General features: G+C 40.5%; 1 protein-coding gene across 1 annotated transcript in view; it reads right to left on the bottom strand.

Moving 5' to 3' along the window:
- Positions 1-32: 32 nt before the first annotated feature.
- The window catches only part of fam135b (family with sequence similarity 135 member B), a 39,272-nt gene continuing 20,587 nt past the window's right edge, over positions 33-18,717 (bottom strand). Inside the window, exons 10-17 of the mRNA XM_056257772.1 lie at positions 16,352-18,536; positions 15,825-15,991; positions 15,615-15,706; positions 14,876-14,973; positions 13,705-13,856; positions 13,324-13,434; positions 13,127-13,240; positions 33-351 (exon numbers count right to left, since the gene is read on the bottom strand). Coding sequence (XP_056113747.1) covers positions 146-351; positions 13,127-13,240; positions 13,324-13,434; positions 13,705-13,856; positions 14,876-14,973; positions 15,615-15,706; positions 15,825-15,991; positions 16,352-18,536 — 3,125 coding nt within the window. The 3' untranslated portion in view covers positions 33-145. The remainder of the gene's footprint in view (positions 352-13,126; positions 13,241-13,323; positions 13,435-13,704; positions 13,857-14,875; positions 14,974-15,614; positions 15,707-15,824; positions 15,992-16,351; positions 18,537-18,717) is intronic.

Here is an 18,717-nt window from a genome sequence, read left to right as displayed (position 1 = left end):
CTTCAATTTCTGTTCTCTTTGCATCCATAGACAAAAAATTCCAGAGCTCATTATGACTCTGAAATGAAATGTGATTGGCTGATGCGAGGATGTAGTCTGATTGGCTCTCCCACAGAACTGAGATGATGGCATCTCTGAAGCGTGGCTATTTGAAGTAGTTGAGCCCGGCCACCAGAAGAAACTTCTCCAGGAAGAGTTCAGAGTCAAGCACCGCGATGTGAGCCGCGCGTCCGATCAGCGTGTTGGCCGTGTTCGGTAACGCATGGAACACGTTCTGTCGGATCAAACGACAGTTTGGAGCGCTCAGCAATGGCTGGAGTAAGTTATTGATCATCTCTGTATACACTGGACCTGTTAGGGGGCAACACACACATTACATACAACATTTAATATACACATACACACTAGTGTTCAAAAGTTTAGAGTTAGTTTTTTTCATGGAATATGAATGATATTGTATTTAGCTAGGATGCTTTCAATTGATCAAAAGTGACAGTAAAGACTTTTGAAGGATCATGTGACACTGAAGACGATTAATGTTAAATTACATTTTAAAATATATTCAAATAGAAAAGTTATTTTAAGCTGTAATAATGTTTCACAGTTTTGTATTTTTTTAACAAATGAATGCAGCTTGGTGAGGATAATGTCTTCTTAATGATTTTCAGTTTTGTTCAAGATTGTTAAAGTAACAGTTTTTCAATAACGGAAGAATATGTAAAAAATTGGGGGTAAAAGGCACCCCTTGTTACTCGAGGATGGATCTGGATATTCTCTGACTCTGTGGGCATTATTGTCCGACTCGGGGTCGAAATGAACACCACTACTGAGAGTTTCTGTTTTGATATTATCATTCCTTGAGATGAGATTAGGCTTGTTTGAGATGCGCCTTGCCTCGCCTGAAATGTAGTCGAGAGTAGGCGGCTGCAGTGAGAGGAGGAGTGAAAAAAGCGCAGGCAAGCCGGACAGATCGCTCTTCTCGCAGTGGATCTGACACCTGTGAGATCAAAGGCGGATATCGCGGGATTCACGGGATTCACACTCGTGCACGGTGTTGCTAATAAACTGGATGTATTTTAAGTTTTGTTGCTTGAATATGAAAATAAATATAATGAACAAGACACCCAAAGTACTTATTTAATTCCATTTTAAATAGGCCTATATGTTTATGAATCATTTTTTCTTTAATACAGATAGGCCTATGTGTTTTTTTGTGTTTTTTTTAAATAACATCACATAGATCGCACTGTTAGAGATTTTGGGGATATCCACACATTATCTATACACATAAAACATGATATCAGAGTTTTAAAATCAAACATTTTAAAAGAGAACAATACATCACGGTTGTTTAAACTGTAGTGGCAATTTTAATGATATTCATTGATCTTTAGTAAAATATAGATGATTCAAAGAATGTCACATGTGTGTCTCACTTGTAGTGAGAGAAGATTCTGTTTATGTACCTGGGGAGGCAGAAGAGGGAGACACTCCAGAGAACAGACGAACAAGGACCTCTGACCTAGATGTCAGAAGGCCATTTTGGGTGCAGGGGGGCTTATTGGGCCAACTAGTGACGTCTATGGAAAACTACTGGGAGGAAGGCTCTGGGGGGAAGAAGGCCTTGAAACTAAGATAAAAGCTAGTTCAGTCTGTCTGGGGGGGTGTCACTCTTCTGCACAGGGTAACAACTGTGTATTAGACTGCTCCTATTCTTGCAAGAATAAATACTTCTATTTTATATAATTTGACTATGAGTGTCTCTTACGCAGTGATGTTTGTTTGAGATGAATTTTTGCCACAACAGTTTTGGTGTCAGAAGTGACATTCCTTGGACGTGCCTCCTGGACCTGAGATCGGACGGTGTTTGGCCACCTGGACTAAGTAAGTTCCAGCTCTACCTCGTAAACTTGAGAGAGAGGGGCCGACCGATATCAGGGCCGGGAGAATCGACCACTGGAATCTAAAGAACCCGCAGGTGGCAACAGAAGCATCTCTGGTAAGAGACAGTTCAATTTATTTTCTTTTGGGTAAGTTAATTAAATTCAGTTTAATTGGGGAGAAGAGTGAAATTGAACCATATTGGCTGAAGACTGTTTCTGTGGTACGTAATCTGAGATTAATTGAGATCTATATATAGATCAAGAGATTTCAAACAGATACGAGAGGAAAAAATCTGAGATTAATTGAGGTCTGTAACAGAACAAGAAATTTCAAGCAGATAAATTATCTGGGATTAAGTGAGAACTGTAACAGATCAAGAGATTTCAAACAGATAGGTACCCTGAAAATTAGTTGTTCCACCACGGAGCAAATTGTTTTTGGGTGCTGAGGCTAATTAGGGGGAACCAGAATTTTTTTGGTAAACCATAATTAGGAGGGCACTAATAGTGCAACCCGACTGATTTGGGTTAAAAGAAAAGAATCAGATTTGTTGGGGACGCCTAACAGATTAAAGAAAACGCGCGTTGAAGAGAAATCCACAGAGAACAGAGAAGCAGCCAGTATGGGGATGTCTCAAAAGCAAGCTTGCGAAATTTGATACACCGGTTTTCTGTAGAACTAGGAAAGAACTAGGAAAGTATGGGGGGAAATGTATGTTTTAGATATTGAAAAACTGAGAAAATACCATGATTTTCCCAGGGAGGGAACACTGAGCACAAATAGACTAAGAGTGTGCGAGAATCAGTGGAACAGGGCAGCGGGACAAAAGGTTGTTGTGGCTGCGTTCAACATGTGTGTAAAAAATGTGAACAGATAATGGATTATTGGCTTGAAGATAAAAATGTCGAACTGCCAGGAGAAAAATGTTTTTTACTTCTTCATCCAGTAAATGGATGCATGACATTAGATGTCTATAGAACTTAAATTTATATGACAAGGATTGAAGTAGCAAGAAGCAATAAGGCTGTCTGTGTGAAATAGAGGTAACTGTAAGTGAGACTTGGTGGAAGAGGGAAGTAAAAAAAACAAAAAGGTTGGTGTGTGAGATATGTGTGTGTGGGGATTGTTCAAACAATCATGTACTGGTTAGATAATGAAGGAACTGGCATGTTTGAGAAAAGAAAGGAGAGGAAAATGAAGGAACTGGCATGTAGGGAAAAGAAAGGAGAAATATAGTAGAAAACTATATGTGATGAAAATAGACATGGTCTGATAGAATTTATGGAAGTCAAATTAACTGTTTAAATGATATGAAAAGTTTTAGAATAAAATAAGGCATTGTATGATTGACAGGGATTAACATGATATGAAGAATGTTTTAAGCAGAATGGGGAACAATTCTAGATTTTGATAAAATAATGATTGAAATGATGATATATCTGCTTTATTTTATTAATGTTAAGAAAATAAGGGTATTGAAGCAAGTAGCTATAATGGTTGTCTGTGTAATTTACGGACTGAGTAATATAATCTGTTTTGGAGAAACAGTAGAGATAAGACTGAGACAATAATGTGATGGAGGGAAAAAGGCTTCAAACCAGTTGTAATGAAAATGATGATGTACAAATTGTTACACTTTATGAAGAGTAACGGAACAGTCCGGGAAAATAAATAAATAAATAAATAGTGAGACAGAAGAGAGCAAATGCTGTAAACAGCTCTGCTCTGAAGATCTCACTTTGAAGAGATTTGCAGATGATGTTTTGTAAAAGATAAGCTGGGATAACAGCAACAGTACTTGTAATTAGTGTTGTTGATGATAATACCAAATTAGTAAGGTAAAGACAGAAAACAAATTCGAATATTTTGAGCATTTTCTGTGCTGCTCATGAAATTATGTTCTGCCAATAATAATGATGAAGAGTATGATTTGGCTATAGTGATTGAATCCGCCATTGGTGGATGGTCAAAAGAATACAGAGAACTGCTTATCAGTGGGTCTGTTTACATTCCTGAATGGGACACACACTGCTTCAAGGGCGTGTTAAGTTGAAGCCCTTTGGAAGCTCACAGTGATCAAACTGCAAGGTGTCTGATGCTGAAGTTGAGGCTGAAACAAATTCACTAGATGACAGAGAGTGTTTTAATGGTGGTCATCAGGACAATTTAATAGGTAACTGTAAATGACCACCGAGAAGGTGTTTAAAAATGTGATAAAATGACAACACATTTCTGGTAATAATATTGGTTTGAAAATAGATCAGTGTTTAAATGACGACAGTGACAATTTTTGGTCTGAGAAATAAGAGATAAAAAACAAGGTCAAAAGATTGATCTTAAAGTGAATCCTTTTGAAGAAAAGATCTATAATAGTAATTTTTATAAGTGAATTGAATACAGGGTGATGCAAAATGAATGACTGCAACAAATGTGAGTTGCAAAATATAGTAAAGGTAACTAGAAGGAGAATTGTGTTTTAATTAAGCATTTTTAAAAGGGTTCAGGTAATATAGAGAGACAGATCTCAAAGATGATTTATAATAACTGCAAAAGAGGCAGTAGCCTTGTAAAAGTTAGTTAGTGAATCCTGATTGGAGACTGATAAACTCCTAGAAGAGAAAACTTTGAGGTCAGATATTAAGTTATGGTAATTGAGAACTTGACAACTAAAATTGAGATTGAGAAATGTGAAACGTTATTGAGAACTAGAATAATTACCATTATGTAAGAACAAATAAGCAGAAGCAGTGTTATAGGATTAACAGTTGCGAAATGTAAAATGTATAGAGAGGCATTTGATTAAACAAAAAAGGCCTGCTAGTGTTGACCATGAAAAGAACAGAGCTGATGTTTTGCTTTCAAAAGATAAGTTTGTTATTGGCTGTAATGAAACAGTTCGCTTATCTAAAATCTGATGTGTGCTGTGCCTGAAACTGCCAGTGCGACAGAGACTCAATCTGAGTGGAAATTTGTAATGTCTAAATTCCCTGAGGTGGGCAAAAGACAAATATAAATAATATGTTTATTTGAAACCGTATGTAATTTCTGGCAAAGATGCCTTAAGCTGGGATAGAGTTAAAAGATAATAGATAAAAGTTTGATGTTAGAAGTATATAAGAGAGCAGTGTACCATCCAATAGAGTCTCAGATTCTCTCTCATTCAATGAGTCAGCTAAAAGCTGGTATCTGTGATAATGTGTAAAGCACAGTGTTTCAGTTGAAGGATCATAGACACAGAGATGTTTTAAAAATAAACCTGAATGACTTTAAAGAAGTATTTAAAATAATAATACAGATAGAGATGACATTTTGATTAGGTTAATTTAGGACCAGTAACTTCTTTGTCTGATCTTAGTCCCCACCATGAAACGGGGGAGGGGCCGACGGAAATGTACACTGAATGTACGGTTGTGATCTGAATTCACTGAGTATAATCCAAGTAGCTAGGTTGCTGCTTTTAAGATGGTTAATGGATTTAAGTGATTAAATACTGTTGTTATTAATCTGTCTCCCTATGTGAACACTATTAGGCAATCCGAATGGCTCTGGTGACTCTTGAACGTGCCTTTCCTAAGCTCTAGAAAACAGCTGAGTTCTGTTGAAGCAAACAGCCTGTGATGGGAAAGAGCGGTCACCAGTGGGCACGAGTGGCCATCTCTATGACGGGTAAGACCTTCTATTGGCCTGACAGGGGGCAACCCAAGCCAGAGTGGATCACGTAAAGTCATTGGGCATCTCCTGAATGGAGGTGTGTTATGTGAGACAGGTATGAGGGTTGAGCAGGAGCTGTGAGGCCAGCAGCGTCCTTATGGCGTTAAGGGGAGATGACGCGGTGACGAGTCACGGCATGTCTCCCCAATAAAGCAAAGCTCCTCGATATATACCACTCGCCAGAAGAAACCGCATTAGTTGTATGGCTTGTTTTTTTTATTGTGACAAGGGTCTGCAAATATGCCAGGGGAAAACACCCTGATGGAGATTATAGATAAAGGGCTAACAGGAGTGGGCGAGCAGGAGCCAGCTGAGGCCATGAAGTGATTCCCATTAGTTGTTGTGGAGACAGTAGCAAAACTTTTTATGTACTGGTTTGCCTTATGGGCAAGGAAAATCATAGTGTTGATTTTGAACTAATAGGTCTATGACATAGTTTTAACTCCTGAAGGTCGTTAGACATGGTGGTGGCTAAAGATGAAGACAGCTTTTGATTTAAGAAAAGTCTGGATAACAAGGTGAATGGTCAAAGGTTATTGTAATTAATTTAATATTACATTTTGTCTAAGTTACAGCCTTAGAAGGCTGTTGAAAAAGATTATTTATTTATAGTGAGAGAGACTGCTTGAGCGGAGGAAGGGATGGTAACTGTGTCTGTCTTTGTTATCGGCCTGCTAGAGCAAGCTGAAGCAAAATAATGATAATGAAACAAAACAACCCAGCTGACCTTGTTAAATTCTAATGAATAATGAACAAGACATGCTTTGAAACTGGTTGGGAGACCATGTAAAATTAGGTAGATGCTACAGGAAAATGAAAAGGTTAAAATCTTATTTAAAATTTAAATCTTTAAGCAATAATATAAAGAAAAGTGAACATTGAGAATGAGCAGTTAACATATGTGTGTCTAGTATGAGTGCGTGTGATGGTGACAGCACCTTATGTCTTGTATGTATTAGTTTGGGGCACTAATATTGCGCCTGTAATACTTTTGTCATACATAATGTAGATTTGAAGATCAGTAAATTGGAATTGTAGTAGATCACCATCTGGCATGGGCTGAGATAAATGAAAATGTTGTAGATTTGAGGGAAACAACAAAGTGACATATTGGCTAAGTCAACATGAAATTATCAAGAGAGCCTCTCACATTTATGATTATTGTGAACAAAGGGGGAGAAATGATTGACTGACATTGACCAAGTCTGCACAGCACGACTTGACCTGATAGGGAAAATTGATGACTTTGGAAATGTTTGTAGATGACTGACTTGAGAGACCAAACAACAGGCCTGAAAAGCAAGATTCGATGTGAGACTGAGGGCCGTTGCTTTTCAAATACTTCGATAAGAAGATGAGATTGTGGCTTTAAGTGAAGAATGTAATATTTTTGTTTCAGAGGCAGAGAAAGATGTCTGGAGGGAATTTGTCTGAAGGACAATGTTTGGGTTAGTGTTGATGGCAAACTTTATAAAAAACACTATGTTAAATGTTATGTTAAATTGATGCTCGAGTGTCGTGCATCAAGAGGGAGATGGTATAACAATTGCCAAATATGGTTTATTAAGGTGTTCACAGTTGCTGAATAAATGTTGGGAGAACACTAGGGGTAATTTGATAAAAGCCCTGAAAGAAGCCATTTTTCTGCCTAACAAAATTTATGTCTGTGAGTGTGCACACACACCAATAACAAAGATTGTTTCAACAGGAAACGCCAGGGCATCGAAGGACACGGGAGAACAGTAGACAAAAGAAACTGCGTACTTTACTATCTGACAATAACCTCGAAATTTGTTTCTCTTTACAGAGAGCATGCAGGATTGGGAGACAGGGAAAAATGTGCCCAATAAAATGATGGTTATGGATGAATTTGGCTAACTGTCCTGGCCTGGGTTATTAGTGTGGCAGAAAGGTGCTACACCTGCGCAGCGCATAACTTAAAATTTTCCTTTTACAGAATGTCAGGATGGATTGGATCAAACAGAACTAATTCTGTTCCAAATGTATAAATATTGTGTTTTTCAGGGTAAAAGGACCCCGAGTGCTATTAAGTGAGCAAGAAATTATCCGGAGATAATGTTTCAGGTTGTTGATTCCACAGGTCACACCAAAGGGGACGAGCTGCTAGACAAGCGGTCACTAACAAAATACTTAAGGTCTCCATTCACAGGTGACAGTTCACTCCAGTGGGGGTGCGGTCGTGATATAAGGGAAAACCTTATAAGGATCAGAAAATGGTTGGAGAGTGTGACACCTGGGTCCAAGCCTCTCACCTACACCAACAGGCCACAACCATCCCATAGTCCATGGGGCGAACGAGATGATCAACACGCCTGGAGGAGGATGTGAACCAACTAATGGTTTAAGAATGTGGTTTTGTGATTATTTTGAGGATTTTATTTGATTAAATCAAAATAGGGCTTAGTATTGATATACAGTAGATCAAAAGATTTGATTGGTTACTTATTCATTAGGAAATATTTAAGGAAAATGTTTTTGGGAAGAGAAGATCTATTAATTAATGTAAATTGTAGGGATAATTGTTGAAGCTTATTAAGTAGAACCACAGCATGTTTGAATTAAAAGTTAAAGGTAAAAGAACACAGAACGTCCGTGGGGCGAACGAGATGATCAACACAACTGATGGTTTAAGTTTAACAGAAGAATCTGTTTTTGTGATGATTTTGTTTGATTGAATCAAACTAGGTATTGATTTGATTGTAAATGTAGAAAATATATTGATTGTGTCTGTAATGGAAATATTAGAGTTAATATTGAACAACTGCATTGGTTGGAAGAATGGATAAAATTATAAGACTTCTCTGGTTAGATTTTGTTAAATATGGCATTAAATAGAGCTTACTAAATTGAATTAGAAGTGAACAAAATATGGTTAGGAAAACCGAGGTGAAATATGGAGATGGGCGTAGATTAATGGAAAAGGCTTAATGATAGGAGTTAGGATTGTTATTCTAATAATTTTGTTATTCATGGGTGAATATGATTACAGTGACAGGTGAAACATGCTGTCTGTTCAATTGGTGAAAATGAGAGTCTATCCCAAGGATGAACAAAATTATGTGACGATACAGGTAGCGGGAGCTACAGTGAGAGATGTGTTAAATGTATGTTCTGTTTGTTTTTCTTCTATTTGTTTATTTTCTGAGAAAGATTAAGGGCAAAAGATTTAAAGAAGGTTACAAGCAGCGGTCATCCGTGTTACGAGATGGCGTACAAAGATAGGGTTTGAAACTGAGTGATTTTTATTATACTTTTATCTGTTTGTTTCCTTACTATGTTATAACTACCTTTTTCCTTACTGGCGTGACTGAGGGTCTGTTTACAGGAGCGCAGGAACAGAGATTTCTCGCTTAGCCCGGCGTCGTAAAAATGTTTACTTGCTAGCTAAAATATTACGGGGCCTTTCCCCAACAAAAACAGCCTTATGCTTCTTCATTCTAAACTTTTCTTCACAGGTTCAAGGAGAGTGATCATTTATGCAAAAATCAGAGATAAAGAGTATAAGTGTGATGATATGACTTAAAATTTGTTTTATTGTTTATTATTGTGATTATGGGTAATCAGAATGATAAAAAGTGAGGAGTTGTAGTGGCAATTTTAATGATATTCATTGATCTTTAGTAAAATATAGATGATTCAAAGAATGTCACATGTGTGTCTCACTTGTAGTGAGAGAAGATTCTGTTTATGTACCTGGGGAGGCAGAAGAGGGAGACACTCCAGAGAACAGACGAACAAGGACCTCTGACCTAGATGTCAGAAGGCCATTTTGGGTGCAGGGGGGCTTATTGGGCCAACTAGTGACGTCTATGGAAAACTACTGGGAGGAAGGCTCTGGGGGGAAGAAGGCCTTGAAACTAAGATAAAAGCTAGTTCAGTCTGTCTGGGGGGGTGTCACTCTTCTGCACAGGGTAACAACTGTGTATTAGACTGCTCCTATTCTTGCAAGAATAAATACTTCTATTTTATATAATTTGACTATGAGTGTCTCTTACGCAGTGATGTTTGTTTGAGATGAATTTTTGCCACAACAAAACCAATGAGCATTAAGCTGTGCCGTCAGCAAGTCGTTTCCCATCATGCTTTTGATCAGCGCAGTCGGTGGAGAGCAACTGCGCGCGACTGCAGAATCCGACACGTGCGCCTTGCGGTCGCGAGAGTTTTTTGACACACGTCAGCATGACATCAGAGCAAGGCGGACCGCACTCGGACACATTTCTAACCGGCATGCATCTCGCGCTGATCACCGGTGATCGGTTCTGCGCAGATTTTGCTCATCTCAAACAAGCCTATTGTCTTGACTGAGCGCGAGCTCGTGAGACTCCGCCCCCTGTGCCGACAGCAGCAGCTCATTTACATTTAAAGGGATACACACTAAAACAGCATGTTTTTCTGAGCCCCAAAAAGTGACAATTTAAACATGCTGTAAAAAATTATCTGTTGGGTATTTTGAGCTAAAACTTCACATACACACTCTGAGGACATCAGAGACTTGTTTTAGATCTTGTGAAAAGAGGCATAATAGGTGCCCTTTAACGTAGACGTTATTAAAAGCATATTATTTTATCTAAAGTATTTGTATCTATTTTTTTGTGCATTTTGCCCCACGCTGGTGAGCCTTTTACCCCATGTGTGGGTAATAAACCACTTTCATGATTTATTTTCACACAAAATCTGTTGCCCCATCAATGTTCAATACAAATAGTATATCTTTTTTTCTGCAATTATACACATTTTTCTTAAGGTGTGCCTTAATCCCTGTTGTATACTACATAAATAAAAGTAACATTTATTCTGGTGTAATGCCTTGCCATCGGCTGAGTCAAAATATTTATTTTAGCAAATCAAAAGCATGCAACAGTCTTGCATAAACCTTGCAAACCCTGCAAATCTAGTGACTAGTTATTTCCCAGAAGGGCCTAAGAATTCGTAAACATGACTTGTCTCCTAGTGGATTGATAAAAACCTGTGCGAAGAGACTCTTGAAAAGCCTACCAATCTGATTGCTGATTGGAACTCGTCATATTGAGAAAGCTCTTGCCATTTTTTACTGTCTGCAACTAGCTATGCATCGACATGGTGTGCACTGTGCACATTTATATCCAAACAAAGTCTCTATTTCTAGGCATCCTTCATTGTTCTATGTGATCATAGTCTTTGTGTGTGTATGTGACAGTTCAGAGTGTGTATCCTTAGCTCTGTCTGTCACACTGACACTCACAGAGAGGCTAAATTCTCTAATCTGTCTTTCAAACCGAGAGAAAAATACCTGTCAAAGAGCCGCACGCCACTCTCAGTGGTGACAGTCTCATAAAATGAAGAACGATCTCCCTCCTCTCGCTTTCTCTTTTACTTCCTATCGCAGCTTCCCTTTCATTCAATTTCATTCACACTAATGGCAGATCGATTCACTGCCAATGGGATATGTGTGCAGAAACATCTCAGATTTATTTGTATTTTATATGTAAAAAATTTTAAGAATTGTTGAAGCAATTGATCTCTGGGCATTCCAACCGGTTGATAGGGTGTTACTATGTACTTGCTAGATTATCCTGGAAGTTGCTAGGGCATTACTTTGCAGTTGCTAGGTGGTTTTGAGGGTTTTAGAATGTTGGTATGTGGTTTCTGGAGTGTTCAGCATTATGTCAGGGTGTTTCATAGGTATGTTTACGTAGATGGGGTTCAACCGCTCCAGACACGTCGACTTGTCTGCCATCTTAGAACAGTTAACATGACACTGTTCATCACTCAGACTAACCAATCAATGAACTTTCATTGAAAATGTCAAAGCATTGTGCAGTCTATTGTTGTAAAAACTACCGAGCTATAAATTCCAGATGTACTGGGATAACCTTTTAGAAGTAAGAATGAAAGGTTCTATAAGCACCGCTCAGAGCGGGATTCGAAACGGTATGGGAAGTAGGCGCGCCAACAAGGACGATAAAGATTGCAGCCAGGTTTACCTGCACGGCTCTTTAGTAGCTGGTCTACATTACACTCACTCCCATCCAGGTCACGGCACCAACGTAACCCCTTCGGTTCTACTCGCACCACTCCAAACGGGATTCGAACCGATGTTTCCGGCATGGGAGTTGGGCATGATAACAAGGACGTTAAAAACCGCAGCCTCTAGAATCAGTCTGTAATGTGCCTCTTGAGGCCAGGGCAGTGAGGTTTACCTCACTCCAATCCTGGTCACGGCACCAATGTAATCCCTCTGGTTCTACTCGCATCACTCCGAGCGGGCCTCTTGAGGCCAGGGGAGTGAGGTTTACCTGCACAGCTCTTTACTAGCTGGCCTCCATTACAGTCACTCCATCAGTCCCACCCGGGTCACGGCACCAATGTAACCTCCTTTGGTTCTACTCGCACCACTCCAAGCGGGCCTCTTGAGGAGTGAGATTTACCTGCACAGGTCTTTACTAGTTGGCCTCCATTACAATCACTCCCATCCGGGTCACAGCACCAACGTAACCTCCTTCGGTTCTACTCGCACCACTCCGAGCGGGCCTCTTGAGGAGTGAGGTTTACCTGCACAGGTCTTTACTAGTTGGCCTCCATTACAATCACTCCATCAGTCCCACCCGGGTCACGGCACCAACGTAACCTCCTTCGGTTCTACTCGCACCACTCCGAGCGGGCCTCTTGAGGAGTGAGGTTTACCTGCACAGCTCTTTACTAGCTGGGCTCCATTACAATCACTCCATCAGTCCCACCCGGGTCACGGCACCAATGTAACCTCCTTTGGTTCTACTCGCACCACTCCAAGCGGGCCTCTTGAGGAGTGAGGTTTACCTGCACAGGTCTTTACTAGTTGGTCTCCATTACAATCACTCCATCACTCCCATCCGGGTCACGGCACCAACGTAACCTTCTTCGGTTCTACTCGCACCACTCCGAGCGGGCCTCTTGAGTAGTGAGGTTTACCTGCACAGCTCTTTACTAGCTGGCCTCCATTACAATCACTCCATCACTCCCATCCGGGTCACGGCACCTCCTTTGGTTCTACTCGCACCACTCCAAGCGGGCCTCTTGAGGAGGGAGGTTTACCTGCACAGGTCTTTACTAGTTGGTCTCCATTACAATCACTCCATCACTCCCATCCGGGTCACGGCACCAACGTAACCTCCTTCGGTTGTACTTGCACCTCTCCGAGTGGGCCTCTTGAGGAGTGACGTCTACCTGCACAGCTCTTTACTAACTGGCCTCCATTATACAGGTTTGTGTTTTGATGTATAACTCAATATCCGACAAACTAAATGCTGTAAAAATCATCTGCTAATGTCTATTGCAGATATAGATATTTGAATTCATGTGAATAACTAGGTTGCAGATGTACAGTCAATTTGCTCTTGAGTGTCACGGACTGGATTTGACCGTTCCAAAATGCAGAAGGCTTGCGTATAGCAGCCTATATATCTATGGGGTTTTCCTGTTGGTTGCTATGGGGGTTGCTATGTCCTTTCTATGGAGTTCTGGGTTGGAACAGGGCGTTTTTGAACTAACAGACCTGTGGTTCTGTCTTTAAGGGCTGTCCGACATATCTCAATGCGGGCCGAGTGGAAGGGCACGTATCGGTCCTGTGGGGAGGCCACCAACACCACGTTTTTGAAGAACTGGAGACCTGGACAAAGAAAGTAAGAAAACCTAGGTATTGATGTATATGTGTGGGTGTTCATTCTGGCTTATTTGCCCATGTGTCTGTACCTGGTTTCTTGCTGAGTCTGTAGAGGAAGGTCTGTCGTGGGTCAGTGTGATCCCTAAACGTAAGCTGGAGTAAAGATCCGGACTTCTTCAGTTTCTGCATTAGCCATAGACCTGAAGAAGTCATAAGGGTTCAGAATGATGTGGAAATCATCATACACATTTATTCCAGGATTCTTTGATGAACAGAAAGTTCAAAAGAGCAGCATTTATTTGAAAAATAGAAATATTTTGTAACATTATAAATGTCTTTATTGTATCTTTTGATCAATTTACTGCATCCTTGCTGAAAAGAATTTAAAAAAAAATCAAAAAAAAAAAAATCTTACTGACCTCAAACTTTTGAAGGGTTTTTAAGTGTGTGTGGTGTATTTCTGTGTGTACCTGTGCTGACTAGCGTGCTGTTGTTATACAGCGTTCCCAGGTGGGGTCCAGACAGGGACAGGAATGTGTGGAGTTTACAGAGGTAACAGCGAAATCTGGGTCGGGTCAGAACAGAGCGAATGATGACGTTCCCCAAAGAGTGCCCGATAAAACTGCAGAAAGGAAACAAAAAAGTCAGGCATCAAACTTTCCAAAAATAAAATGAAGATTCAGTTTTGACGAGTTTAAAACTCTTTTCATGCTAATTATTTCTACATTTTACTTAGGAGCTACAGCTTTAATTAAGTCTCTCTCAATCATCATTAAACTTTAACATTTGATTTTGAAAAGACATTAGAGACTTTATAGTAGGAACAAAGACAGAGAGGGCAGAGAATGGGAAGTATATTAAAAGACAAAGAAATGACTGTGAAATTAAGATTAAAACTGAACTAGGAGAAACGTTTGTTCCATTTTCCAGTGCATTGTGCGAGTATGTTTAGACTTAATTGCTTCTGAATTCCAAACACTACCTATCTTTTACTCTACTGCCATCTTGTGGTAATAATAAGTATAGCAGATGCAGTTCTAGTGGGATCAGTGGTCTATTACCATCCAGGAGCAAATATCACATTTTAACTTCTGTATACACTATTTGTATTGCTGACTCTAAAAGCATTTCCTTAAAGTGAAGCTTTATACTTCATGCTACACTTCATCTGGATCAAGCATTTGAAGGCAAATTTTGTCTACAACATACTATTTGGTAGCAAGCACCCACTGAAGATCACACATCATACATACATGTCAGATTGTTCATGAATCCAGATGCAAAAATAATGAGGCTTAAAAAAATGATTAACTACTGTAAAGTGGTTGTGGCAGATGTATCTAAATGTTCAACCACAAGAGGGCGCACTAGTCTGTAATTTGTGTTTTTGTGTACACTGTACATGGTTTTAAAAAGTAATATAGTTGCTTGATTGGTAAATATGACCTAGTTAGGCTTTGCTATTAGATGTTGTGACTATCTGGATGCAAAAAGCATTAAATTGAATGTCTAAAATACAAACAGGTCAGACCCATAGTTTGAGCTCTGATGCTGTGCTGCTGGAAAAATTGGCTGTGGTTTGATTGCATGGCTGTAATATGTATATGATGGGTGAAATGTATGCTGTTGATGTTTATAAACCTGATTCGGTTGATGGTGAGGTTGTACAGCTGGATGTGCTGAATGATCTCGTCCATAAGTCTATCAGTCATGGTGTCAAAATCTGCAAATGTGTCCACCTGGAGACAGAAAATGAGAGAATGTCAACAGAAAGCTGATCAAACTTATACTGGGGACCATATGAAGTTGTGATTGGTTGTTGAGGGGGATTGGAGCTTTCTGATTGGCTGCTGTGCGCAGCTAAGGTGTTAACTAGTGGTCACAGAGTGATAATTGCATGTTTTTGTGTTGACATGATCAAATTAGTTTATAAAATAATGACATATTATAGATATGAGCAGAAAAAAAGTAAAAAAAATTGTAGACATTTTTTTTTTCACTCTTTTTTCCATACTTTTTAAATGCCCTCATAACCAGAAGAACCCTGGTTCGTGTGTGTGTGTGTGTGTGTCTATGTGTGTGTGTGTGTGTGTGTGTGTGTGTGTGTTGCTACTAGAGCTCACCAAATTGTTTTAATCCCATTGTTACCTATAATAATTGTCTATTTTTAATTACTGTTTAAAATTAGAGTCTTCCTAATGGTTTATTATTCCTTCCTGGCTCATATTCTCCAGGTTGTTCTTTCATATACTTCAAAATTGCTGAACAGATTTTTGGCGTGATCTTTTTGAAACTGCAGATGGATTTTGATCTAACATCCTGAGTGCTCTGATTGGCTGAATGGAGTTCAACAAGTGTGCTGATTGGATGGATGTTCTACCTGGTTGCGTTCTGACATGAGGAAGTCCAGTCTAGATCCCGGCAGCCCGAGCTCTATAAATGTCTTGACCAACCGCAGATCAGCGCTGTTACCTGGTAAAAAAGAATCACAAAAAAATGTACAACAGATACAGCTATTTTTTTTTTCATCTTACATGTTTTGTAAACCTCTATAAATCTAAGTGTATGTCTTTAAGGTTTGAATGTTTACCATCAAGTCCATGGACACACACCACAAGGTGTATCCCATCCTCAAACTCTGTGTCGTCTTCCTCAGGGGGGAAGTATGGATGATCGGAGGCGAGGTGAGGGAGATCACTGTAGAGAGTGCCTCTGAACACCAGCTCACTCAGCAGGGCTTCCTTTGCCTTATAGAAGCTATAAGCCAGCAATGAAGAACTTTAATACTACAGTGAACAATGCACTAAAGTAGTAGTAACAGGGTGTTTTTGCTATGTATTTGCTAAGGTGTTTTGGTTGCCTTTAGTGCATTCCTTTACTGTTTTATTGTTTGTTAGGGAAATTTACATTTTTGAAAATTACATGTTCCTAGTGCAGGACAATTTACTACCTAGGTGCAGCGATTTGAATCATTAAGCATGAGCAATAGTAACAGTGACACACTATATAGTATACAGTATAGACACACAATAGTGACTTATTTAATAATAGTAAACACACTAACAATAAAATGTTGCTGCTGACTTTAAGCATTGTTAAAATCAAAGAAAAAGTTACTTGATCATTCGTTCGTTGATTTTCTGGTCATCCCCGAAGAAGGTATTGGAGGAGATGATTCCGAAGGACCCCAGGGGTTGATGGGTAATTGGGGAGGTGGCTTGGCGTGTGGAGATTCCACTGACCGACGGTGAATCACGGAGTACGGACGAGAAGGGCAGACACGTGGGGGCGCACGACACCGACAGGTTCACAACCTCCACCACCTTTTTGTTCATGAATGCCAGACCTGTACTTTGCACTTTATTGGCTCTGCTCTGCCCCTCTAGCGCCTGCTGCTCTCTCTCATTGGCCGGAAGCTTGATGAGATCTGCGAGCCTTTCTTTCTCATTGGCTGTTATTCCGTGACCGCTCTTGTCATTGGTTGGTAAATCTGGGAGGTTCTCCATACTTACTTCCTCAAGTTCGTTCAAATGAATGTTACAAACACTGATGTCATCATGGTCCTTTTGATATGCGTTTGACTCTAGCTCCCCTTTGTGTTTGCAGTATTCATTTTCACAACAAATCTCTGTCTTGTCATCCATTACACCAGAATACTCTTTAAGCAATGCGTTTCCTTGACATTCCTCAGAGTTTTCAGTCAGTGTGGCATTTTCAACACCATTATCCATCAGAAATTGCTGGTATAGTAACATTTCTGTATTTACAAAAGCAAGATCTGTCTTTTCCTGATTGGAAGACTCATCTGTGTCAGTCTCCTGATTGGTTGCTTCGTTTCCGTCCTCCCTAGTAACACCTTGAAGATTCCGCTTCACCTCATTGGCTGCTTCAGTCCTCTGCCTTAGCTGATTGGCCCCACAAATATTCCTCTTCTCCTGATTGATTGATTCCTCTCTGTCCTCCCTAGTAACAGCTTGAAGATTCCGCTTCACCTCATTGGCTGCTTCCTCACTCAGCCTCAGCTGATTGGCCATACAAACATTCATCTCCTCCTGATTGGTTGTTTCTTCTTTGTCCTCTCTAATAACGCCTTGAAGATTCGGCTTCACCTCACTGGCTGCTTCCTCACTCAGCCTCAAATGATTGGCCACACAGTCCACCTGATTGGGTGTTTCACGATCCTCCTCGTTGTCGTCAGGGCTGCTGATCTGCGGCGCCGAGACAGATTTGGTCAAAGTGTTGAGCTGCCTCTCCTCCTCCTCTTCGTACGGTAGCGAGCTAATGGAGGTCAAAGAGGCCTGTGTGGCACTGGGAAGGCTTCCGTGACTTTCCGTCTGCAGGCCCTCGAGAGAGCTCTGATGCGCCGCCCGACACCGCGCCAAGGTCTGCAAGACGTCACGGCCCCCTGCGACAACTCCTCGACCCTCCAGGGTCCAGGCCACAGAGCTCGGCTCGCTCTCAATACCGGAGTCTGAGATCACGGAGGAGGAGCGGTTTATTAGCTTAGCCCCGCCCAAGAATACTCCCCTGGGAGGGTTCTCGGACAAGCGACGGTTCTGTTGTAGAACGTTACGAGAAGGAGACTTGGTGTTCAGTAGATTAGCTGGTGATGTATCCTGGCTCCCATAATCCTTTGCAGGCGCTTCAATGTATCTGTCATCCGACTGTGGCTCCTCGTTGCCAAGACTCCCAGGTGTTTGAAGATGGTTGTCATGGTTGTGAGTGGGCAAGAACTCAAAGCTGTCAAGACTGGTGTGGTCGGGAAGTTCTGCAGAGTCAACAAGCAGCAATGTCTGCCTGCTACTCAAATCAGTTATTTGTGTGATATCAGTTTGTTTTAGACCTGCATGTTCAGATTCGTCAAAGTTTACCGTTTCTTTTTGGCAACTAGTTTTCTCCAGGTTATCTGTATCTATTGCTTCATCGCTGTCCACAGACCTACAGTCGACATCAAATCCTTCCTCGGTTTCATATCGGCATGTGGCTTCATCAACAGACTCAATTCTTGAATCTCTGCTCGTCACGATGCATTCGCTTCTGTCAATATCTGTCTCACACACACGGCCAATCAGAGTCTCTGCTTGTGGTCCGGTCTCTTTATAATCAGTGATGCGATCCTCCTGCTGGCCAGTCAGCGTCATGTCCGTGGGCAAATCCTTGCAATCTTCACAGGGAGGTTTGTCAGGGGCTGATGCTGGTGAGTTGGTGTCCTGTGTTCCTTCAACTGGACTGATAGTTCTGGTTGGCTCAGGAGACGGCTGAGAGTTCAAGACAGTCTGATTTTGTTCATGGAGGTTGTAGTCTAGAACAGAGAAACAGAAAAGGGTTCAACTGTGTTTTTGTTATTTATAAAAATGAAAGATACTTTAATGTGTACCTTTGGTCAACCACATGTTTTGTTGACCTATATTCTTTTGTTTATCTTCTTGTTCATCTGTTCATTCATCCGTTTGTTCCTTCATTTGATTCTTCGTTCATTTAAT

Source organism: Rhinichthys klamathensis, unplaced genomic scaffold, assembly GCF_029890125.1.
Source record: "Rhinichthys klamathensis goyatoka isolate OS25496 unplaced genomic scaffold, OSU_Roscu_1.1 h1tg000144l_1, whole genome shotgun sequence".
Lineage (NCBI taxonomy): Eukaryota > Metazoa > Chordata > Actinopteri > Cypriniformes > Leuciscidae > Rhinichthys > Rhinichthys klamathensis.
The sequence above is the reverse complement of the archived record's forward strand: the minus strand, read 5'-3'. Positions and strand labels throughout refer to the sequence as shown.